The sequence below is a fragment of the Amblyomma mixtum genome, chromosome 3, assembly GCF_055824585.1.
Source record: "Amblyomma mixtum isolate Tamu chromosome 3, ASM5582458v1, whole genome shotgun sequence".
NCBI classification, from domain to species: Eukaryota; Metazoa; Arthropoda; class Arachnida; order Ixodida; family Ixodidae; genus Amblyomma; species Amblyomma mixtum.
This window is the reverse complement of record NC_143014.1, coordinates 168,295,681-168,321,041: the sequence shown is the minus strand read 5'-3', so window position 1 is coordinate 168,321,041 and position 25,361 is coordinate 168,295,681. Positions and strand designations below refer to the sequence as shown.

The 25,361-nt window shown below is 42.2% G+C and overlaps 1 protein-coding gene across 6 annotated transcripts in view; it reads right to left on the bottom strand.

The window, feature by feature from the left end:
• LOC149352643 (phosphatidylserine lipase ABHD16A) overlaps positions 1-25,361 on the bottom strand; it is a 103,159-nt gene that overhangs the window by 38,403 nt on the left and 39,395 nt on the right. For 4 of the 6 annotated variants that reach the window (XM_089581844.1, XM_089581840.1, XM_089581843.1 and 1 more), the window contains exons 2-8: positions 19,496-19,564; positions 12,307-12,373; positions 11,612-11,698; positions 11,044-11,129; positions 10,890-10,960; positions 3,605-3,700; positions 3,312-3,385 (exon numbers count right to left, since the gene is read on the bottom strand). In XM_089581844.1, coding sequence (XP_089437970.1) covers positions 3,312-3,385; positions 3,605-3,700; positions 10,890-10,960; positions 11,044-11,129; positions 11,612-11,698; positions 12,307-12,373; positions 19,496-19,564 — 550 coding nt within the window. The remainder of the gene's footprint in view (positions 1-3,311; positions 3,386-3,604; positions 3,701-10,889; positions 10,961-11,043; positions 11,130-11,611; positions 11,699-12,306; positions 12,374-19,495; positions 19,565-25,361) is intronic. The other 2 variants (XM_089581845.1, XM_089581841.1) reach the window with 1 other exon arrangement.

Here is a 25,361-nt window from a genome sequence, read left to right as displayed (position 1 = left end):
TAAATGCTCACTCTCACGACCTAGACCCATTCGCTAGCGCCATCAACCATGACGTCACAAGGGGTGTAGAAAAATAAAGTTTTAGTGACGTCATACCAAAATACAGTGACGTACGATGAGCGGGGCACAGCCGCGTGAGCGCAGTCGACGCACCAGCGAGCCGCGTTTGCTGCTAACCGCCACTCGCTCGGTTTGCGGCGCGCCGTTGCGAACAGCGTCGCAACGTCCGATTGCAGCTCGTTGCCTGCGTCCGGCCTGCTAGATGTCAACGGCGGGCCGCTCGCGGCAACAACGACGGGAAGCGGCAGCCAATGCGAGCGCGGAGAGCGGCAGCGTCATGATGACATAGGGCGCACTCCTTGGAGCCGGGCGGCCTGCGCCAGTCTTCGTGCCGAACGCCGGCATCTGAAGAACGCGATAGTATTGTTTGTTCACGTTCATAGCAAACCCTGGGATATATGAATAGTATCAAAAATGCATCGTTTGTGACGATCGTTGGCAAATACCGAGTTCCTGGTAGAAGTGATGACTGCGATGCAAGCAAATTTCATCCCATAGCCGGTTTTGTGCTGCTGCTACCTGGTGCGGTTCGCCTGCCGTCTGCTAGCTCTGTTGCTGAAGACGTCGTGGAAATCGAGCATATCTTTTATTATGGGACGAGTTCACAGTAAAGGGGTGCCGAGCGGAGCACGTTTCTGAGCGCTGGCCAGTCCCGAAGCTCCCTCAGCTGCGGAGTCGATATCGAAAGCAGCTAGGCCTAGCGACGACTAGGGCAGTCTGGGACCAGCGCGCAGGTCGTCGGCCGGCGTTGCCGCAGGCAGTGTCGCTGCCGAAAGATCCACTTGTAGCACAGATGCATGCTGTCGTATCTCGAATCTAGAAAGCATCCTTTCTGGTGGCATGGCTGTTTGTATTTTCTTGTGCGGACGTGAAGTACGCCGAGTCTGCCGGCCGGTAGGTCAGCCTGGATACCGTCTGCCGACGTCATAAAAGCGAGCTAAAGAGTGTTCTTGACGTAAATAATAAACCATTGGACAAGAAATGTGAAAAAAGTGTCATTTTTGAGGATCGCTGACCAATACTGAGCTGCTAGTAGAGGTAACAACTGTGATATGAGCAAATTTCTCACAACCGCGCCTAGCAGCTGCCGCTGGCGCGACGTCGGGGTCCGGCTCGCCTGGCGCCCGCTAGCTCCGCTGCCGAAGGCGTCGAGGAGATTGACCATACTATTATTTTATTGTGAGATGATTCTGTTAACACTACAGCTATTTGTGAAAAGTAGGCCTTTTATTATAGCGCAGGCGACTTCCGAAGCGCCGGCCGCTTGCTAAACAGGCTATAGGCCTAGCGACGACCACGGCAGCCAGGCAGCAGCAGAGCTCGTCGCCCGGAGCGCCCGCGAGCGGTGCCGTTGCCGAAAGCTCCCAACATAAGCAGACATGCTTTGTCGCTGCTCGAGTATAGCTGGCAGTTCTGATAACAAGGCGATCTTGTCTTTTCTTGTGATATTTGTACACCATCCCAAGCAGCGCTCAGGTACTGCTGCACGGCAGCGAAGTGTGACACCGGTTGTGGGCGCAGCTTGGGTAGAGCGGCGCAGCGATGCTTACTGGCATTTTGCAAAGTGTTTCGCATCCTCACGCGAACCCGCGAAGGCGATATTAGCGTGCGAACAAAAAAAAAGTCGATGTCCTCACTCGTTGGAATCAGATCTGTCAGAATCCGAGCTGCTGGGACTAGACGTGCAGTTGTTTGTTTTCATATGCGCTGGTCAGCACGTGTGTGGGAAAGCAGACGATGCAGCAGTAGGTGCGTCACAACTTTTGTGGGCCCACGTGACCAAGCGAAGCAGTTGATCTTCCCCCTCTGTGACGTCACTGTACAACTCGGCGTTCCGAAACCGAAACCGAAAATCGTTCACCTAAAAATGCTATAATAAATTATTCACTGTGAATATATGGATCTTTGAGTGTGTATCATGCTTCCTGGAGCCATAAGAAACGTTTGCAACTAAGAACGCGCGAACCATAAATTTGGTGTCTCCACCCCTTTAACATGAGTGTGCAAGCATTCTCAACAATGAGACAGCTTGCTGCCCCTCTATGACCCTACAAAGTACTCTCAATGAGGACATAAGTTGGTACCAAAAGAACAAAACATGCATCTATAAAAGGGCTTGAACACAAGCACTGCTTTATCTAAGCTTCTTTGGGCCAGTCCTGGTCATTACCATCATTACAGACAAGGTAAAAAAAACCTGATTATCAAAGTTCAATGATACAACAGCCACACTGACCTTCAAAAGCATAAATAATTAATGCATTTGTGAAAGGGCTACATTTTTTTTTTTTTTTTGTGATTGAGGCAGGGTGCGCTGAGTGCACATTCTAAGGTGATTCAGACTATTACCACCTTCACAAAGCTGACAACCACCTGCACAAATTGTGCACTCCTGAACTGAAGGCGTGAAAAACTGGATCTATCTTAGCTTTCAAGTAATTACCAAGAGGAACACTACGTTAAGGTTTGGTTTGGTTTATGGGGTTTAACGTCCCAAAGCGACTAAGGCTATGAGAGACGCCGTAGTGGAGGGCTCCGGAAATTTCGACCACCTGGCGTTCTTTAACGTGCACTGACATCGCACAGTACACGGGGCCTCTAGAATTTCTCCTCCAAAGAAATTCCACCGCCGTGGCCGGGATCGAACCCGCGTCTTTCGGGTTAAGCTAAACGCCTAAAGATATTAAAAATTAGTGCTTCCAGTGGCAGGTGGAGCTTGAAGACTACCGTGTATTGTAGACAGTCACTGTATGAATGCAACGGTTCAGTCCTTCGAAATGCATTAAACTCATCGAATGAATCACGGGTAACACACAATTAGTAAACATTATAGACAAAGATGAGCTGCTACCATCAGCTTCACTCCTGGCAATGCCATAATCGGCACAACGACACTCGACTAAGTGATTCATGCTGACAGGTATGCTGTTTGTTTATTAATATTTCAGAAATTAATTAAATTCTTTGCCATCACTCAGTAAAAAAATAACTGAAAATCTCAACTCAACTGCTACATACAAAATGCTAAAAAATTACCATAATACACGACTTACTTTAGAACAGATCCAACACGAAAATTGTCGTTGCTGCAGACGCTTATAAAAATAAGCAATAATGCAAAAGACTGCCCTGTATTATGCTAGCACTATTCCAGACTGAATGACAATATGGAGGGCGTGCGTGTCCTTTAAAATAAAGCAGCCAAAAAAAAATTAATAATCAAACTTAAAACAAAAGCAAAAATTGCATACCAACTGCAGCTTGAAGCAACTGGACTGTTCCAGGGTACATCATTCTTCGACCAAATGTGTGTACTGCAATGTAACTGAAAATAAGGATGAAATATAATGAAGTTATTTAAGCATCCAATCAATATTACCGCCTTTATCACCAACCTGCTGCACCTAAGTGGCAAAGGGAGAGAACAATTCTGCAACAGCGCGAGCTAATATTGGAAATAAAACTCACAAATAAACTCTAAAAAACAGGCTTTATAAGGTCAAATCCAAAAACTTGTCAGGTATGCAAACTGTGCAAGGCTTACCTCAATACCTCACATGGCAAGGCACGCAAAGTTGCAAAAAAACTGCCTCGTTTTGATGGCTGACTTTCCACTTCTACACGTGGTTTGCTCTTGTCCCTACAAAGTAAAAAGGCAAAAAACGAGCAAAAGAAATGGTTGAACAACTTTTCCGAAAATTTTCTAAATTCAATTTTTTTTTTACAAATGATTTTTTTTTCCTTTCTGCAAACAGCTGGCTTTTTCATAAGGATAACAGTTACAAGAAAAGTTAAAGCTCTGCAGTCAATGCGCACAAATCCTTTCTGCTTGCATGTCAAGTCCGTGCATGGTTTCTGTCACAATACTAGCCACTTCAGCATCCACACTGGTACTGTAGTTGATTAAGGTTTTTCAGACTCAATGGGGATCTTATTACAAATGCCGCAAAACTTCAGCAGTCAGGGTGGAGGAAACAAATTCAGGCAAAACAATGAGTCACTTTAATCTTCCTGCCAAGCAGCTAAAAGTAGTCAATAGCTCTTCGCCTCATTCGGATACTTCCATGTGGCATCTTTCTAGAGCTTGGCAACAGTGATGTTATTTTTCTATGGCTGAACACCCCAGTCAGCATATGGCACCAATGAATGCTCATGATGAGGCTAAGACAACATGTCAAAGTGACAATGCCATGGAGAAAGCACCATGCATGCTGTACAGGAAAACAATGACGGCAGAAAAGATTACAAACAGACGTGCCCAAGGCAAACACTCCAGCAGCATTAGCTTTCCTAATTTCGGCATAGAAATGTTTCACAGCCGAGGGCATACGAGGTGTAACACAAAAGAAACAAGACTAAGTGTGTAGCTGGTAAAAGAGTGGAGTTTGCAACAACTGTTTTGCTGACGTCATCCCACACACCTCCTCTATTCATGCGGCCAGTTTCGACGGAACCGATCATGCCAGTTGGGAGTGCTGCGTCATTGAGCGAACACGTGCAACTGCATTCTGCCGGAAAAATGACTGATGTAAAAACCGGACAGCGAATCAACATCAAGTTTCTTGTGAAACTTAAGAAGTCAGCCACGGAAACATTTCAAATGTTAACCAAGGCTTATGGAGGTGAAACTCTGTCTCGTGCACATGTGTTTGAATGGCATAAGCGGTTCTCAGGGGGAAGGGACAGTATGGAAGATGATGAACGTGCTGGGCGCCCCAGGTCAGCGATTATAGACCAAAAAATTGCCAAAGTTCGTGATGTGATCCAGGGTGACCAAAGATTAAGTGTTCGTGCAATGGTGGAGTTGGTTAACTTGGATAGGTAAGCTGTTCGACAGACGAATTACACATGAGGAAGATTTGTGCGAAGGTTGTTCCAAAAGTCTGTCTGATGACCAAAAACCGTGCTGTAAAGACGTGTGTGTGGACATGTTAAAACGCATTGCAAACAAGCCAGATTTGTTGGAATCTGTTGTAACATGTGATGAGACATGGATTTTTACCTATCACCCCGAAAGTAAGTGCCAGTCAATGCAGTGGAAGTCTCCAGGATCCCCAAGACCCAAAAAAGCATGCATGTCAAAATCAAAATTCAAGGCAATGTTGTCTTCGACATTCATGGAATTGTAATGATTGAGTGGGTTCCCAGTGGTCAGACTGTTAATCAACACTACTACATTGAAGTACTAAAAAGACTTCGTGAAAAAATTTGGAAAAAAAGGTCGCAGTTGTGGAGTGATGGACGGCTGTTGCACCAGGACACGGAGATAGAAGCATTTAGGAGGCGAAAGTCGCCTCTCTCCCGCGACCGCAGAGAGTCACAGGCGCTGTCTGCTTCCTTCGACCGCCGCCGGATGCCGCCCTCGTCAGGTTCCCGAGGACGACGCGCGCTCGCGCCGTCGCGCGCATTTCAGTGCTTCCGCGGGAGAGCATTTGCGCGGCCAACATTTTCTTCACAATAATGTCATGCTGCCCTGAGTTATCGTGCGGTAAAACGTGGCTTCGTAGTACGGGAGGCAATCGACATTCGAATTCTAACCGTTGATGTTTCCTGCGGCTTGGCGCTCTTCCGCCTATTGGTGGGCACTGCCGCGCGCGATGGCTGCCCTTTTTTACTTGATGGTCCTGAAAGAAATTCGTTGGATACACATCGCTGCTGGTCACTGGGAGCCTTGAAGGAGATGACACTTTCTTTGCAGGACTTGTATCCGCTATTACAGTTCGGAACAAAGCACTTACGTCCCATCGTATGCTATAACGAGGCAGTAAGACGTACCAGGTCCACGGAGATATATATAGACCAGGACTCGAGCGCGAGCACTCTACCACGCCGGTCACACAGCTTCTGGAGACTAGAACACACGACCCCACTCGCTGTTTCGAGGGTGTTACGTGTTACAGTGTATTCCTTATTTTTTATTTTTTCTTGGTTTCTTGTCTTCCGCCAGTTTGTGTCCGAAGCTGCTAAAAGATTTGGCGGAGCTCCTCTGCAGGGAGTGAGGGGGGGGGGGGGGGGGGGTTCCCAGCCGTCACTGTGCACAAGCAGGGCTGTCTTGCTCGCCATTCTCAAGACAGTCTGACCGGGGCAGCGACGCATTGTGTTAGCCCATTTTGACCCGAATACCCAAATAGAAGGGCTCAAGCATGACTAGCTACAATGGACCGCTCCACAACAAGATGAAAGAGGCCGCTCGGTGACACGAAGCCGTATCGATACGTGCAGTGCCCAATTAGCAGTGACAGCGTTGTGATGCCCTTGCAGCTAAAGAGGCAGGGGAGATAAGGAGCCAGCTGGGCTCGTTCATCGTGGGATTCGACCCGCCTTACAGGGAAAGTACAGCGTTTGGAAGCCCACTTCGGCGTCCCTCTGACCGCAGGGGATGAAAAGGGAGCGGTGCAATGTAAAAAAAAAAAAATGTGAGCCCGTCCGTGAGCTGGCTAGTTTAGCCACAGCTACAAGCACGGCGTCTACAACTACTTAGCCGCCGTTCTCCGTGCAAGCCGGCTGGAATGGTAACATTCTTGATACCCCATCAGCGGCCCCAGACCACAAACGGAGGGGTTCCCTGTAACACCCCGCCAATATATTCCCGCACTGTTTTTTTTTTTTTGCACGCTCCGCCGTCCCCACGGAGATAGAATCGTCCCGAAACCGCGCCATGCACCGCGCAGCGCGGTACCTCGCGCTGCCCAAGCGGGCACAGCGGGCACCGCGCGTGAGCGCCATCTACCGCGCGCCACGGAAACCGACCTCCCTTCCTCTCCTCCACGTGACGTTTTCTGGCCGCCCGCGCCGGCCGCGGGGGCCAGGAGTTGCGCCTCCTAAAAGCCTTCTATCTCCGTGCACCAGGACAATGCACCCGCTTACACGGTCTTATCTGTCAAGCAGTTTCTGGCCAGCAAAAACATTACTGTGATGGGGCATCCTCCTTATTCACCTGATTTGGCTTCATGCGAATTTTTTTATTTCCTAAAGTTAAATCTTGCTTAAAAGGAACCCATTTTACCTCAGTTGAAGAGGTTCAGGCAAAAATGGAGAATCTCCTGAAGGGCCTTCCAAAAACCTCGTTCCAGAACTGTTACCAGCAATGGCAGCACCGAATGCAAAAGTGTGTGAATGCTGAAAGCAACTACTTTGAAGGTGATGACGTCACAGAGAACTGATTCTATAAGTACAATATTTTTACTGGACCAGTCTCGTTTTTTTTTGTGAACACTCAATATGTTACAGCTTACACTTCATGATACTGATGACATAAGACTCAAAACATTAATTGTTGTTGGTATCATGATGAAAAAGCAAGGATTACAGAACACTTCCATGAGAGTACAGTCCTAGCCATCCTTGCTTCTAGAAGCAGTGCCATTTTGCTTTCTCCTGTTCACAATTCTGGCGTGGCCATTTGGGGCTCCCAAATGCTTTGCTACTTCTTCCTCACATGTCACAGACAAAAGCACTCAACATAGACAAGTTCCACAAAGCTTAACACGAGTTAAATTAGCATGGTGGAGGGTGTGTGTGGCAGTGATATCACCATGCATTCACACATGGAAGATGCAGTCCCTGTTTAAACTCAGAAAATAAGTTAAATCCCACACTTTAATAAAATGGCTCCCATTTATTTGATTTCCATTTTATTTTTACACATTTCAAATCAATAGAGTTTTAATTACTGAGGTCATGTACAAGCCATGCAGCGGCTCGACTTGGTACTGCTGTAGTGTGCACTAATGACTTGCAAAAAATGAAGCAATAAATTGCATCATGTACGCAACTTCAGTCATGACTGTACATTCATTTAATGGGATACATGACAGCACCACAGACAAGAAAATCAAACGCTTCCAAGAAATCAGCATCCAAAAAAAGTCTGCGACTTGGTGCCACTGATATGACAGTCAACCAATAACACTAAACAGCCAAAGCTTAGTAGGTGCATGTGCACGCACGCACGCACGCGTGCATGCACACACACACACATGCCACCTTTAGTGGCAAATGTATGCCATTACAAACTGCACCATCTCATTACTATCATCATTATCAACACCTGCCATATCATGTCCACAGCATGATGAAGGCATCTTCCAATCAAATCCAACTGCCCTGGTCCTGGTTTGAAGCTCTTACCTAATCCCCACACATTTTCCTGCCTTTGTCTGTTTCACTTGACTCTATTTACCACATAAAACATTAGAAAATTAGCCATAATGTTTTACCACTGTCACATAGGCATTTCTGATCTCAATCGAGTCCAATCCTCCAACACTGCTACTCGATCCTGATCAATAAGTTGGCCCGCTAAACGTCAGAAGGCACTGCGTGCACACACAGCTGTACACTAATAGAACCCTGCTATAGTAAACTCGGATATAATAAAGTGAAACTGCGGTCCCATTTTGATTTCCATAAACAAATGTACCTCTTTTTTCTTTTATAGTGGGCAATCTCCCATGGAATTATGACATAGCGGCATGTGCATACTCTAAGACAACTCCGAGCCACAGATGCTAAACGGCATAGTCACAAGGCCAACAGTCAGAGGCAAATGCATATTGAAGTTGATAAAATGGCACTTTTTGAGATGGCTTAGCCACCAGGCTCATGAGGCAAAGCACCTGACGCACACAGGGGGAAAAAAAAAAAGCAAAGCTGACTATAAACGTGGAAACAAGGTGGTGTGGACTGATGAAAAAGGCAAGAGAGTAAAATTGCAGTGAAGTCTAGAAAAGGACAGAAAAGGGCGAATGTTTGCAGCCCTGGACAGTGCGAAGCACGAAGCAGTGGTGGCAAGAAGTGGAGGCACAGTAGAACTGCATGGATGGTTTTACCACACTCGATTGTGTTGTATGTGTTTCTTTACTGGTTTTTCTAAAAGACACTAAGGACACGAGAGATGATGCCATGTTCACGCAAAACTTTGGTTTTTCATATTTAATCAAACTTCAACACCCCCCTTGCACTACGTTTGTGGCCGCATAATATTTGTGCAAATGTGGCATTCTACAAGACTTAGCAAGGCTTAGACGAAATCGAAGCTGCGAAAACATAAAATGTGATGACTGTGATCACTAAAATAAACAATTAGCACATAATGGGATGACCAGAGCAGAATGGCAGGTATTTCTACACACTTGTTTTCTAAACTATGTTCTTTGTAAGAGGCCGAATTAATTGTCAGACAGCATCCCCAGGACGATACCATAACCAACAACTGATAAAATAATGACATTGTAAACATTTGTGCAGATCCAAGTGACTTCACTAAAGAGGGGTTCTACTACAAACTGTGGCCAACAAATGGGTTTGTAACCAAGTAAAGGTATACAAAAACACTTCTAATAAAAAAATCTGTGGATCTGTGACTGCCTACAATACTACCAGGCTGTGCATGCGGGTGCTGCGTTTATTCACTACTGCACAGGAAGACGCGCGCTGTTGAGAGTACTAAAATAATTTTGAAAATGAAGAGATGCCGACTAAAATCAAGTTTCCTTTTTAAGTGTTATAACTATAATACAATATCTTTACGTTCATTTCATTTTTAGTTTCCTTCTGACCGTTATCTAAGCATGAGGTTAGTAGTCGTTTATCATGACCAAAAGCTTCGATTGTGCTTTAAGATCCAGCCTGGTGCTGAGCAGGATTGGGTGCAATTGCGACTGAATTGGCTATGTAGCAACACCGGATCTTCACTGAGCTTGATCATTATTGAAAGTGCATGTGTCCCAGCGGTATTAGCTCTTTCTATTGCAGTCTTGTTCTGTAGCCTCTTCTGTCGCTTCTGTTCTAGCCATGTTAAGATTATGACATGATTGATATTGATATGCTATGAGCATACTTTCCTTCACTCGCTTATGTCATCATAGCTACTGCATGTTTCATATCCTCCTGACAAATGCAGAATGCTCTCAAGTGTATAAGAATGAGGTGGGTTTACCTGAATGTTGCTATGTACTTTCAAGAGTTTCCTAATTCAACTAAGGCGCAAAAAAAAAAGAAAAAAACTGTGAGCAACCTGTTCCAAATTATCTACTGTAAGCAACGCTTTTTTTTTCTCTACAGCTGAATATTAGTAAGTTATCAAATCACAGAAATTAAAAACCACAGAAAGATACCTTTAGTTCTGTGTTACTAGCAAACGTTGTAAACACCAGATACTTGATATGTTACCATAGCAAACATAAGGTATTAAATACTTTCCTAGGAATTAACAAACAATATAACTATTTCTTGCATCTCAGGTGACTTCACCGAGCAGTTTTTGGATGAAATTCAAGTGAGCTAATGATGAAGCATGTTAAACAAATGGTTTCAACAGTAAAAATGCTTCTACAGTTTTACAGAAGCCTGGGTACCACCTCTGACAACCTATGTGGCAACATCCTACACTTTTTAGTAACCTTTTATCTGGGTGCCACAAGACTGTTTAGTTACCTAGATATAATTGGACAGAGGCTGTGGCAGGCCCGCAATGGTAAAGAAGGTTCCCAGTTTGTGAATAAGCGTCACCTTTACCACTACCACTGTAAGAGAGCTGATATATGGGTAATTACAGTTTTAAGAATATACCTATTCTGTTTCTTTTTCAAAACCATGCAGGTCATTACTGTGAGCACATGAAAGAGTTCTTAAAATAAGAGTTGACAAATTGCAATGCCGTGCTTACCTGCATGAGAAAATAACAGTTAACACATTGGAAACAAAAATAATGATCCTTGAGACCTGGTGTAACACATCAGCTTATGTCAAGTCATGTCTAAAAGCGGAATGTCCAAATTACAGAAAAAAAGCATACATAGCAAAGAGAAGTTAAAGAGAATGCTCACACAAGGGGGTCATTCCAGCGGAAGTCTATTGGCCAGGCATAGAATTCACTGTCGTACTTGGCAAGCTCCATCTCGAATAAAGAAAGAAAATAATTTGTACCTCCATGAAGTGCATCCCCCAAAAAAAGAAACAAAAAATCATGGACAACCCTACCTTTGATTCTTTGCTCAGGTTTTGTTGAGCAGCCTGGAGGGCTCGCAAGAATTGACCATAGTCTGAACTGGCAATCCGCCCAATGCCTACAAAAAAAAAAAAAGTTTATGAAAATTCAGCAAATCATACAGCCACATTATTGGGAAATTTACACAAACAAAACCTCCAATACATAATAATGGGCTGAGAAAATTCTGGAGACTTCCTCTTATCTGATTGTTTCAATGAAACACTAATGTAACAGATCTCACCCAATGACATTGCATCCTTCACTAGACATACTAGAATCACCAGAAAGGCAACTATCCTAAAACCACTACTATTGTTTGCCGGACCTTAGTAGTGTAATAAGCAGTACAGTCACTATTACAAATATGAACATCTGGTACAATGCTTCAAAAACTATACATAATGAAAGATAACAGGCTTTGCTCCTCAGATAAAATTGCGAGAAAAACATCTAATTTGTAAACGTCACAATAGTTTACAACACTGCTAAATGAACTTGTCTGCTACCAATACTTGTATATGTTCCTGAGCAACAACTGCATTAGGGTATTATACCTACCTCTTAAGCAAATAGTACCAACCATGACCACACATATGACACCTGCCAGCCTGGTCAGGGCATAAACACCTTCAAATGTGACATAACCTGCACAAGAGAGAACAATGCTATACATATACAATTCAAACAAAAAATATCATGAATACAAAGCAGTTCTTCCTTTCTAAGAAAATTCAAAACTATATTGGCCTTAACATTCAGGATAAATACGGGCTTTTCTAAAGGAGCACTTACGAAATAAATTTCCAAGTCAAGACTCCTGTCAGGTTTCATCTCTTTTTTTTACCCCTTGTCCTCGATACATAAAGTGTGGCCTCATGTCAGGATGAAGCGCAGTATCTGTTTGATCTAAGACCCCAAGCAATATGTACTGGCTTAATGCTTATTTTATATCATTGTACCATACATCAGCCAACACCAGCCAATACTTCATCACCTTTGCACGCCTAAAATGGTACAACAGCCATTTCAAAAGTATGTGTTCGAAATTGATGTGTAAAGTAATAGAAGCTATTGCATGCATATAATAATTACATGGATGTAAACAGAATTTGTGCGAACAGAATTACAAAAAAGGAACAAGAAAAAAAATGAGTTGTATTATGGCATCAACAACACACCAAAGACAAGAAAAAAATGAATACAAGCCTATAAGCGCAAGTTGCAACTAGGATATTTCTAGCTCTATGCCTTACCTCTTCGGTACAGGACTGCAGCTATAATAGGTGAAGTGTAGACACCTATAGACCAAGCCAGTGACAGCTGCAAAATCAAATGCAAAAGAACTGGAAACATCTCCTAAGTCAGGAAGAAAAAACACTGAAAGAAGTTTTGTTATTTAAAAAAGTGCACTTGCAGTAGAAGTAAAATAATCCACACAAAATTTATAATAAAATGCCCTTCCAGCTACAGCCTGAAGAAGGCATGCATTGCTAAGAATTACATAGGCTAAAGCATATTGGCAAACTACAGTGAGAACCAACTTAACACCAAGCATCCCACTAAAACAGTACACAGCTAATAGCCACCCTGCTTGCTTACTCAATGACAAAGCCACACATGCTGAAAGCTTATGTCTAGCATGTTAGTAGTGTCATGAAATAGCACAAGAAAGACTCCAACATGTAAAAAGATCACATGCAAAGTGCCCTGTGTGAAAATTAATGATGCAGATATTCAATGTTCTGACAGAAGTGAACACCAAAGGTTCATGCAGGTTACTGCAGGCATTGCAGGCTCATCACACACACATGAATTTCCCAGACATGCTGGAGACAGTCTCAGATTTTTCCAAGAATATTTCTTCCATTTTACTGTAGCACTGACAGTACATTGCAAAAATAGTCATGATGATGTTATGGCTTAACAAACTTTATAGATTTGCACAAAAATTGTGTCATAAGAAAACTTAATTTCAAAATATTGATGCATGTGCAGAACAAACTAGGTCTGGAAAGTTCATGAGGGTGCTGCCTTAATATCTGAAAAGTTCAGGAAAATATATATTGTACATTTTAAAAACAATAAATCTAAAAAAAGGAAAAAGAAAAGCTTAATTCAATTTTGGTGATCGAACCCACGTCTTTCGGGTCAGCAGCCGAGCGCCGTAGCCACTTAGCCACCGCGGCGGGGCCTTAATTTAATTGGATATGCATTAAGGTACTTTAGGAGTAATATATACACCAAAAGTGATCAAAGTAAAAATGTGCCACATGATGCCTTTATCAATGCATATTATACATGAATTGTGGCCATGAATTTTTGCCAAAACAACCTCCGTGTTAAGTGAGAAAAATTTTTTTGAAGTATAAAATTTGAAGTAGTCATATTACACTTTGGTGCACAGCACAGAACCATTTGTGCTCTATCCGGGTGACACAAGCTATAATCCAGATACAATGGGCATTTAAGCATTCTTGTATTCTTGTCCCTAGAACACATCAGGTTATGGTGTTCACACTGCATGACTGTTAACTATATCTGAGCTCTCAAAGATGCCAGTGGTTCCCTTTCTGCATGACGCACAACAAATCACTGTTTCCAGAGTGTTCATATTTAAGCGTTTCTGAATGTATTCCAATGCCACTTTTGCAGTTTTGTTCGGCATGAAATTACTTAGGTATCAAGCAAAAAGGAATTCAGTGAAGTTCCGTGAAGTTCAGTAAAAAGTGAAGTTCAGTGAAAAATCTGTACAGTATTTTTCTGCCAGTTGCAGACATACCTTTAAAGAAACCATACTGGATATAAATGAATTTCATGCAAAAATGCATACTCTGAGGTTGATGTGAATAGAAAAGGTGAAAAATAAAACAAATGCTAATGCCAACCTCCAAACTCCACAAACATGCATGCTATATGGCAGCCAAGCAGAACTTCATGCCAAATAAATAAAAAAAGCAAGAAGGTTAAATTATCAAGCATTAGCATGGCAACACATTACAGTCGAACCCCAACAACATAGTAAGAAATGTATGAGTGTGTAAAACACATCAAAATGTAATAATGTGTCCAAGTGGTGAACTTGTAACCAGAGGGGACCACAGTATCTGGTACCATGTTGGAATGCATGCAAAAGAAATTAACAGAACTTAAGAATTACTATCACTGAGCGAACACGTTGTACTAAAGGAAGTTCACCACGCTTCCATGAAATGTAATAAAAACTACAGGCAGTTAAATACTACAAATTTTAAATATGCACCAAATATCGCTAATATCTGGGCTACAACCCTCTACCAAAAGGGGTCACTGTGCAGTTTGAAAACATGAAAATGGAACAATAAAAGATGCTTCTATATACTGGGCTGCCTGCCATTATGCATCACAAGTTGACAACTACAGCAAAAGAACCACACGTTTTACTAAGCACAGAGACAGTTTCAAACTATAATACTGTTTCAATAAAACAATGTTCCACATCGCCTTGACTTTTGCACAATGATGTAAATTTGCGCCACATTTCACATAATGCCCAAGCCTTGATGCCAGAGACCTGATTACAATGCATGCCCAGCACTGCCTGCCTTCGAAATCACAGTCTATTACACAGTAACACCATCATAATGTAAAGTGGGAAACAGTAAGAATTATAGCCTTGTGCACTTTTGTGTAGAGTCAGAGAAATGACATAACTGGATATACATCTCACAGCTCCACAAGTTTAAGCAGAGTATGGTGGTGTCCAAATGTTACCATCATTTTGAAGAACTGCGCTCAAACAAGAAAACTCAATTTGTTCATTAGTATAAGTTGTCAACACTGCCAGCATGCAATTTTTCTTTTTTGCCATGGTTTTTAGCACAGCCGATTCTTACGTACAGATTTTGTGTAACTACTCATGCATCCAAGTCACAAAAACCAACAGAAACAAGACCTGCCTCCATATTCACAACACAAAATTAAGCACTTTTTATGAAACACCAAGACCTTTAAAGCAGAGTAAATAAAGGCACCATTTGCAATTCAGTTTTTTTTTTTCTTGAATACAAATAAAGATGCCACACAGGCTGGCAGGAAAAAACGAAAACATATACTTCAAGAAACTGCAGCTCCTTAAAGGGTCCCTGAAATGGCCTGCACCGCAGATAAGAAAAGCAAAACACTGACTGATATGAATCACCCATCATCTTCCTGCAAGACCTTTTCGATCTAGTTATGTAGCACCAAAGATATCGGAAGTTGAAAACATTCACTTTCCTTTCCAAACTCACTACACTGGACAGAGCCAGAAAAAAATAAAGAATACAGGTTCAGACCCCGCTCCAACCCCTTGGCTTCGATTGTTTACATTTTTGGAGAGGGCCACACGCTCACGTGGGAAGGAGAATAAAGGGGAGACCGGAAGGAAGTGATGTGACGCCGGCTCCAGCTAGCTGCGCCCCCCCACCTACTTCCATCCACAAACGCCCTTGTGGTTTCAGGCAAGCCAATCACAGCCCCCTCATGACTGACGTCAAACAGAAAAATGTTGTCACAAGGCAGGATTCGAGCAAAAAGACGGACGGCGGTGGTCACCGCAAGGCATGAGAACGGGATTTGTAAACTATCGGGTCACTACTGAGGAGTTACACACAGCGTGCATGCTCAATGGCTACATACTGCATGCATTTGATACCCACGTTCAAAACAGCCTCATAGACCCTTTAACATGAACAATACAAATAGTCCTGTAGCTTTCTAAGTGCCCTGATTAAGCAATGAGAATGAATGCTTTTGCCAACCTTTCAACCAGCTCACTCTGAACTGTTTTTTCCTTAGTATACCACAAGAACAAAAACACTTTTCAAAACATTTTCAAAACAGAAGAAGTCTAACACACTGAAACAGCATATCTGGTATAAAAGTATAAAAATGGTGGTAAAGGAGGATATACTGATTAATTTCAATGTCTTCAGGTTTAAGTTATTTAATGCCCACCAAAATTTGGACACATCTTCACGGAACTGAACTCTTAATCAAGTTTTAGAGGCCGACCTAGGGTGACTACTGTCTGTTTTGTGCTCTGTTGCATAATACTCTGAAAGGATGCAGCACTTCTTTTTCTTCAATTCTAAAGGACAACAGGTAGTTGCACAATGCTGTCTTATGCTCACCATCAAACAGCTAAGTCCACTATAGCCCTAATGCCTCCACCAGTGACCTCCAATCACCCCTGTCATTCACAAGACAAAGACACCTTTAACTCTGCAAATTTCCTAACCTCATTAACTCACCTAATGCTTTTGCACTTCTGGCTACGCCTTCCTTTCGATACATTCCATTTTTTTTTTACTGTAATGCAACTGAAACACAATTTTACAAACAAATCCCGACACCCCAACAGCCACTTTACTTAATGTGTTCCTTATCTCAATTTCACAAAGCAAGGCTGACTACCTAAATTGATTTATGAACCTTCCACAAACACATTAAGAGGGGAAAGGTGAAAAATATCACACATGTACCCTCATGTGAATGTTAGAAAAGACAGGAGCCAAACGCAACAAGATCACAGCCAGTTTACTTTGCTAGCCTAAAAGATTTAGGTATGCCACGTAGGATTACTAACATACAACTCATCCGTGCAAATCTGTCTCAGGGAGGATATAATCCCTACTGAGATTACAGAGAAACAAAGCAGGTTGGTAGCCATGAAATGCTATAAATACACCCAGTTCAGAACATCCCATGATGAAGCTCACTCTTGATCAGCTAGCCTCATGCAGCACCTCGATGGGCTGCCTTCAAGTAGTGAGAAGAGTTTCACTGCTTTGATTCACACCTATCATTTGTGAACTTTGCAACTACAAAAAGACCTATGCCACAACAGGCCACAACAGGCATGGATATGACAGACACATGATGACGAGATTTTTTTTAGGCCTAAGACTGGCAAAGAACACCACTCAAAAAAGAACGATACAGAAGCTGTTGTACACTGTGTACCAGTAGCTACAGAGATTGCGGATGCTGTCTCAAATTGCCTCAAATTCGTAAGGCAATTAGCTAGGTCTTGGGAGAGAGCAGAAAAGGCTCCCACTGCTATGTCAAGCTGTGAGAATTAAGTGACACCTACGCTTGCAACCACACACCCAAGAAAATAACTTATTTACTACAAAATAAATTTACACCTTGCTCCAAATATTTTTCAATTTCTCAGTTTAACTAAATTCCTGATTTTACTTAAGTTTTGCCATTTTTTGTTGACTTTGTAAAAATGGGTTTCAATAACTGAAACCACCAGTTAGCTCTCCAATGCTTCACATAGCCTGCCCACGCTCACTCCTTTCTCTTAATTTCAGCTGAAATATGTTTAACCGACATTTGTTCTTCAATCCCGTAGTTTTCAAATGAAGTTTATTGAAATCCTTGCCTTTCCCAAGTACCTAAATTGATGCATGCCCCTTTCCAACCTTTTCTTGATTCACTCTACTACAAAAGCTAACCAAGCTAACCAAGCAGACTTTTTTTTTGCACCAACCAGTCATTGTTAACTTAATGAAGAAATTTCTTAAAAGGGCCAAGCATTTGCATGCACTTTTTTATGCATGCATGACTGACAGAAATGGGTAGAAGCAAAAGCATGACATGATCTCCAGAACCTAGTGAAAGCCAGTGGTGTTCTCAGAGGCCAAAAAATTTGAGACTCTGCTCTAAGCCATGCTGCTTTTGTATTGCAATGTTATGACTACAATTTTCCTTTATATTTTTGCTGTGCAGTCCTCAGTTTCATTTCAAGCTTTTTCGTCACCCTCCAAACTTCAGCCCGAAAGGTGAATACTGGCAAAATACACTGGTTGTACATTCACCTTTGAGAGATATTAGTAAGCTGCTCTACATCAATGTGGAATGTCAGCCAAATACACTCAAGCACATTATATATTCCTGCTATATATTGTGCCATTTTCATAGCTTCCATCTGCCATGGCTTACCCAGAGAGATGTACTTACCCACTACTTCCTATATCTCACTGCCCAATATAAACCGTTTCTCCTAAGCACCGTTGTTCAACATTACCTTAGTTTTCTTGATATTCAGTTTCAAATTACAACTGTACTTAGCCTACTGAACAAAAATCCTGAAGTTCAGTACATCTACCTAATTTACTTTCCCCAGAATTCCGCACTTATGCTCATTTTTGTTGCAAGTGAAGTCAAGCACTTTTATCAATAAAGCAACTGCTTACAGTTATGGTGCCTCAGCTTGCACCTGTATTTTGTCCCCATGGTTGCATGAAAAATATGACTTCATAAAAGCTGTGTTGAGCTTCAATGACACTGTGACTGACATTAGTTCCTCTCGGCAAGACGCCAAGACCCAATTCACGAGATTTCCAACAGTGCTTAGTCCCCTTAAAGGGGTGATAAATTCGAACATAAAGTGACTTCAGATCACTAGGTTACCCTTCAAGGATGTCAAATATGACAATTTCACCAAAAATGGGGCCTTGTTAAGAGGAAATACAGTGACCAGCAAGTAACTGTGACAACTCGCCATGCATTTTTCTGTACTATGGCACTACAAGTGATTACGATTTTGTAACCAGCAACTGTGTTTACTAACTGAGAAACAGCACTTAGAGGATAACAAAACAACCTGTACTTTAAGTCTGCATTAGAATAGCACAAGGCAAAGCACAAAGACCATCAAAACACTGAAAAAGCCACAGTCGCATAATCCCACATTATGCAGTTCCATGATTTCTCGATAAATGTTAGGATACTGACCACTCTGGCACAAAATATAAATTTGTTCCTACAGTTTCAAGTTTCTCGGTTAAAAAGAAAGCTTTAAGCTTTCTGTGCAGAAAAAATTTGAAAATAATTGGAACAGGCCCATTACTCCGCTGCACTAAAGTAAAATGCTCAGGACTACGGTTCACAGTCTGTTTAAAATATCCACTTTATTTTAAGTTGATCTGAAACAGCAGCACAATTTTTAACTACATCCTGCACAGCCCATCACATTGAACACTACCGGAAAACTCAAAATGCTACAGGCAAACTGAAACTAGCTATCTGAGGTTAGATACTATTTGCACAAACACTAGTAGCCGAGATCACTAAAAGGCATATTAAAGCAGTGAACACAACAGGTTACACTAACCATTATAAACAGTTTTTACCAGCTTGCAAGAGTATGCAAGCCTGCAATAACTGATTTATACTTCTTATTACGACAAACACAATCCACTCCATGCAAGAAGGTAAACTGGACAAACTTTTTGGTGCAGAAAAACGCAGCATAGCAGCACAGTAGTCACAAAGTAAAGACAAGCAAAATGCAAGAACAGGCAAGAAAAAAGGCCAATAAGACGTGCAGGACATGAAGACACTCCAAAACAAGGGAAGTAGGAAAAGCACACCAAGCAACACTAGTAAGCGATGCAGGTGGCCAACACTTACGGCGAAACTTACGGATCGTATTATGTTATCACTGTAGCCTTCCACTCCATTAGGCTCATAGCTGCGACCCTGTTGAAAAGAAATATCCCAAAACACCTGAATCACACAAAATAAAATAGCTGCAGAAGACACACTAATTGGCAAGTTGGTTAGTTATAATTCTCAGAGAAACACCAAGAGAAAAAGACATGAACAAGAAGGGCAGCGGGACAAGTATACTCCGTTCATTGTCTTGTCTTCTTCTCACACTTTTGTGAAATAGTTGCATAAAAAAAAAAATGACAGAACTTTATTCATTGCACACAAGGTTTCATTTCAAGCAACAAAAACAATAAAACTGCAGGCAGGAAACAAAATTGTGCTGCCAAATTGCTAATACTAGCATTGCTTTGTAATTCAAAAACTTAATGCTGCAAGAATTTTCTTTATTTTATGGCCATGCTTAAAAAAGTAAAAATAGAAGCCCATCTACAGAATCACTGTAACAAGTTCTAACTATATAATGAAAAAGCTTCTGCTGCCAAAAATAAAACTCATCTTACACAGCTTTCTTGCCACTTGCCAAAGGCTAACACAGAAAGTAAAACCAAATGTGTTTGCTAAGTTACCCCCTTTCCTGCACATTGTTCAAGTTTTCTATCCTATGCCTGCATTAACTAAATACAAAGATCAGTAATAGAATCAGACTAGTACTGCTTAACGGAGCCCTGAAACATGCCAGCTGCACATTCTTTGTCAGCAACACTTTGTCAGCCGAGTGCCAGGAGTGTTCCTGATGCTGCCATGGGCATGACCCTGTACCTTCCACATGAAGAGAAATAGAAAGCCTCAGATTAAAAAAAAAAACTGACTCAGGGTCGCTTCAAATGGTTCAAATTAAATATCCTGGTCTGGTATTTATGCCCCTTGGCCAGAATAAGATGTCAGCAGTGGCAGATGGACATGAAATCATGACATTACATTTAGTGCAAGCTGATGTCAGCTGGGCCACATAACAATCCACTGGATTACGCAGGCATCCCATTATATAATAAAATTCATGAAGTCAAAGGGTTCAAGTGATTTTTCTGAAAAAACTGGTGTGGCAAGCCAGTGTGCACAAGCTTTTATCCATTCTAGTAGGTTGTTCCCGGAAGTAACAAAAATATAACATTGATAAGCACAGTAGACACAGTGTGTCTAATACCCATGCTACACAGGCGTTTAAAAAAACTGGAGGAGACACTTAAGCTCCACCTTAAGTATATGACGCGATAGCATTAATAGATTAATGGACACATATGCAAAAGTGGTCATTTTCTACTTTACATTCATAGACCCCTCGGAGTCCTCATATCACTTCTGGTGCAGTGATGCAGCAGTTTCAGCGACGCACCACTGCCCTGCGATGGCAGGTGTGCCCACCGGTAAGGTGAGGCTTGCGTGACCCAGGTTGCTATTCCGAGCAACCTCTTGTGACCAATAATTAATTTAACTGCCACCTGCCACGGTGGGAAGTTTGCCCATAATCTGGTGAGCAGGTTGTGATGCCACAAAGTCACATGACCTAGGTGCCCACCTGTCACCCAGGTTGCTTCTCGGGGAATTTTTCATGGATTTTTCACCCATGGCAAAAGACGGTGACGCAGACGACGACACCAGCTTTTCTGCAACATGGGACCCTTAATGCTACTGCACAAATACTATCGAACCGAATGTCATTCAACTCAACTGCTGATTTTGGGCTCGCACACAGTTTTTCAACAGCATTCGGTTGAAATGACATTAAAGTCGGCGGACTACCAACCACTAAGACATTCGTGAGTTTCAAATGAGTTCGTAACACAAGCACGTACCCTCCTGCAAAACTAAAATTTATGACTAAATATGTCCTTCTAGTTAAGATATTTTACACACATTACATGAACTAGTCTTTCTTTTATTTCCTGTAGCCTATGTAGCTGCAAAACATAAAGCTCACCTCAGTTTCGGTGCCCAAATAGCAGCCCCCTTAATGAAACTGAAGCGGTCATCGGCAGCACCTCTCCCATCATCATTGAGAAGCATAAAACAGCAGATACCATGGACATAAAACAAGCAAATTGATAAAAACAACAAAACGTTAAGGCAGAAGTGCCATTGCAATATAGTGAGTTATGTCGAAGTTTCTAAATGCCTTGGGGAATTCTCACGCCGCACCATGGAACTCCACAGAATTCAAATGCTAATCGAAGCCTTGAATATCGTTACACGAATGCTGTTTCAACGTGCCCATGTAGCACAGGTATTACCCCCCAAACCGACTGAGAAAAAGACATGTCAACTTGCCCATGTAGCCCAGGTATTACCCTCCAAACCGACTGAGAAAAAGACATGAGTATGCAAAGGTGCAGGCTTCATAACACATAATTAGCAGTACTGCCATAAGTTCTTTCTTGACATGGCCATGATGAAACCAACAGTAAAATACTGACTCGCACAAGAAATGAGCTCCTTGCAGAAAGAGAAAAACAAAATATTTCTGTTAAGGGCTCTACAGTAAAAGACTCCAAAATATTCTTTCAATTTCAAATAGTTCTCATAAGACAAAAAAATTGGCTGTGGTTTAGCTCTGGTTAAACCTGGAGTGATGCGATAGCTACAGCTGGCCGAGTGGAACTTGCAGAGTCAAATTGCAAAGTCAAGTCTTTTGCCGCTGCGTTTCGCTGGGCGTTCCTTCTTCTTCTTCACACCTGGACGTGGATTCACAGTTACTGCGCAATTTACTTTCCTCAAATTCATTTTCTTCATTATGGCCCCTCTTTCTGTTTCTTCTTTCACTCCCACTTCCTCCCTTCCTCTACAAACGGATGATGGGTGCCCACCGAGATATGCGAGAGAGTTACTGCGTAATTTCCTGTCCTCAAATACAATTTTCATTTTCTTCATTACGGCCCCTCTTTCTCTTTCTTATTTCACTTCCTCCCTTACTGTGCGGTGCGGTTCAGGTGTCCACCGAGGTGCGACCACGGCCAAGGTGCAACCACGGTGAAAGTGTGACAATGCTGAAGAGACGAAGCTGTTGGTGTAGTGTAGCTGTCACTACAAAATTGTACTCCCTTGCCACTGCTCTAATTACAGTTTTCTGTAAACTCCCACCACACTATCTGGCTCACAGCAAGTGTATTGCAACAGCAGGCGTGCATGTGTGTGTGCATGCGTTTACATGTGAGAAAGTGTAATTTAAATGACAGTGGCCACGCTTTATCTGTCAAAGCTTCTCCATCTACCCGACCTTAATACTCCAGAGCACATCACACTGCTGCTTTGAGACTTCATGTTCAATGACTTGGTCAACTACCCAAATATTTCCCTACTAACTGCCTAAACAATGACAATCATAAATTGTGGGGTTTAATGTCCCGAAGTGACACATGGGCTATAAGGTATGCAGCAGTGAACGGCTCCAGATTAATGCAGACCACCTAAGGTTCTTTAACATGCACTGATATTTCATAGCATACCGGTGCCTTTTGCATTTCGCCTCCATCGAAACAAGGCCACTGTAGCCGGTACTGAATCTGCAACCTCCGACTCAGTAGCCGAGTACTCTGAACACTGAGCCACCAAAGTGGGTGAAGACAGATGATGATCACAGATAATCATTTTTTTTTGGGGGGGGGGGGGGGGGGGGGGGATCGAGTTAAAAAATGAATCTGATGTTTAACTAGTATTCACATGCCTACATTTGTACAATTACACAACATACAGCCTTGATGAGTGTGCAATGCATTGTTTTGATTAGGTGCATTTCTAACACCTGTGACAAAAAGAGCAAAATGATGACTAGAGGCCGGATTTTTAGGCACTAAAAAGCACGTTTTAGGCGCCATAAATAGGTGGCTAAAATTGCATTTTAGGAGAAAAATAGGCATATAAACTTTATCAAAAGTGCACACAGTTCCGAACTTCAGCGCGCAATATCTGCCGTAAAATAAAACAAAAACACAGCAGGAATGATTTGGGACCTTAAGCAAGGTGCGAACATTAAAAGCAGTTTTTTTTAAGGCTGTCGCGCAACTTTTTGTACCATACACATGCTTCAGCAGAGCAAAAGGGACAGTTACCAATCCTTTTAAAACACTTTGGTATACCTCGAAACAAACAATTCGCTTGTCGTGTACAAAAGTAGAAACAATGAACACCTTAACAGGAGGTCATGTATTTAGAAATTGATAGAAACATTGTCAATGCAAAGCATCTGACAAATGTGTTCAGTCTTCGCTCACACAGGAATTGAACTTATTCATTGCAGGCATACACGATGCTTCAACATTAATAAATATGTTGTCATTTGTGTAAACAGTGTTTTATAGTTTGTGGCTTCACGTGTCTGGAGCCACGCGACTATTAAATGGTGCTTGCCATTAGAAGGGTCTGGAAACCATAAATACGAGATGCTAGAAAATGTTGCACACAGTGCTGCTTGATGCGGAATATGTCGAAAAGAATCATAGTTTTGCACGGGCCTACGTACATCCACGAGGATCCACGGTAAAATAAACGTCATCCATCTAGAAATCACTGTTAAAGCAATGGAAGCAGTCATTGAGTCATTTACTCTATGATTTGAGTGCACGAATGCATTTTCGTATGCATGCACGACTGCCAGCTGTCTAGTGTGGCCTGCTCCAACAAGATTACCGCCAAATGCCATTTGATGAAGATGGCATGCGGCTGGGGCACAAGGAACGAAAATAAGGCAGGTTACCCAGGTGGAAATTTTAACCAATTAAACTGTTTCCAGCAGGTTTATGGAACATTTTACAGTTGGTTTCAATTGGAACCAACTGGGAATTATTTGGACGAACCTATAACTTGTTCTGTATACTTTCCGAAATGTGGTGCCATCTAGTCAACTACCACTTTAACAGCCAAAGTCATCAACAAGCTGCTACGATAAAATGGCAGAAAATAGGAAAAGGTTGCTTCGATATTTTCGGCCGACGTGGTTGGTATTGTGTACACAGCCGGCGTAGGTGCAGTGTTCACCACAGCCAACTGACGAGGTCATCTCATGTTGCCACGTGCGTGTTCTACTCAAAACCGAAATGGATTCGAAAGCAAACAGAATTTGAAAGCAAAACCACAGCGTATTTAAGGCCCCTTTTCTGTAAAATAGGGCATTTTTAGGCACCGACGTCGGAAATAGGCATTTATAGGCACTGACACCCAAAATAGGCATTTATAGGCTCTATAAAAACAGTATTAAACATATTGTCAACACCTAATTCGTGCTCATATGTAAAAATGGTGCGCCTACGAAGCGTTGAAAAAAATAGGCATTTGCCTAAAATCCGGTCTCTAATGATGACACAGAGGCTATTTGTTTATGAGAGTTCAAACTGCACGAGAGCAAGAACAGGAAACTCACAACAAGACAGGAGGATAAAGGGATAATCTGTGCAAGATGTTCTATAGCAGAGGCATGAGGCTGTGCTTCATGCCAATGCTGCATGTCATATCAGCCTAGGTGAATACATCGAAACCAGAACAGGTAAAGCCAAAAGACACATGTTATGGATTATTACCTGAGCCCCTCCATGTTCGCGGAAAACCAGCTGTTTACAATTAACAAGTCTTCACATTACTGCACTAATCATAGTTCCACCCATGGCTGAATGCAGTAATTTGAATAATATGTGCTACTGTTGGTGTTTCAATGTAGATGAATAACAGACATGTTCAGACGGTATGAAAAAATATAAAGGCCTGAATACAAGTATGGACACGCTATTTAAACACATCAGTTCATGCTGCACACATTTATGTGTGCTTGAACAAGATGAGTATAGTCATCATTAAACCACTAACACTGATGTATTTACACCTATGCATATGTAACCCT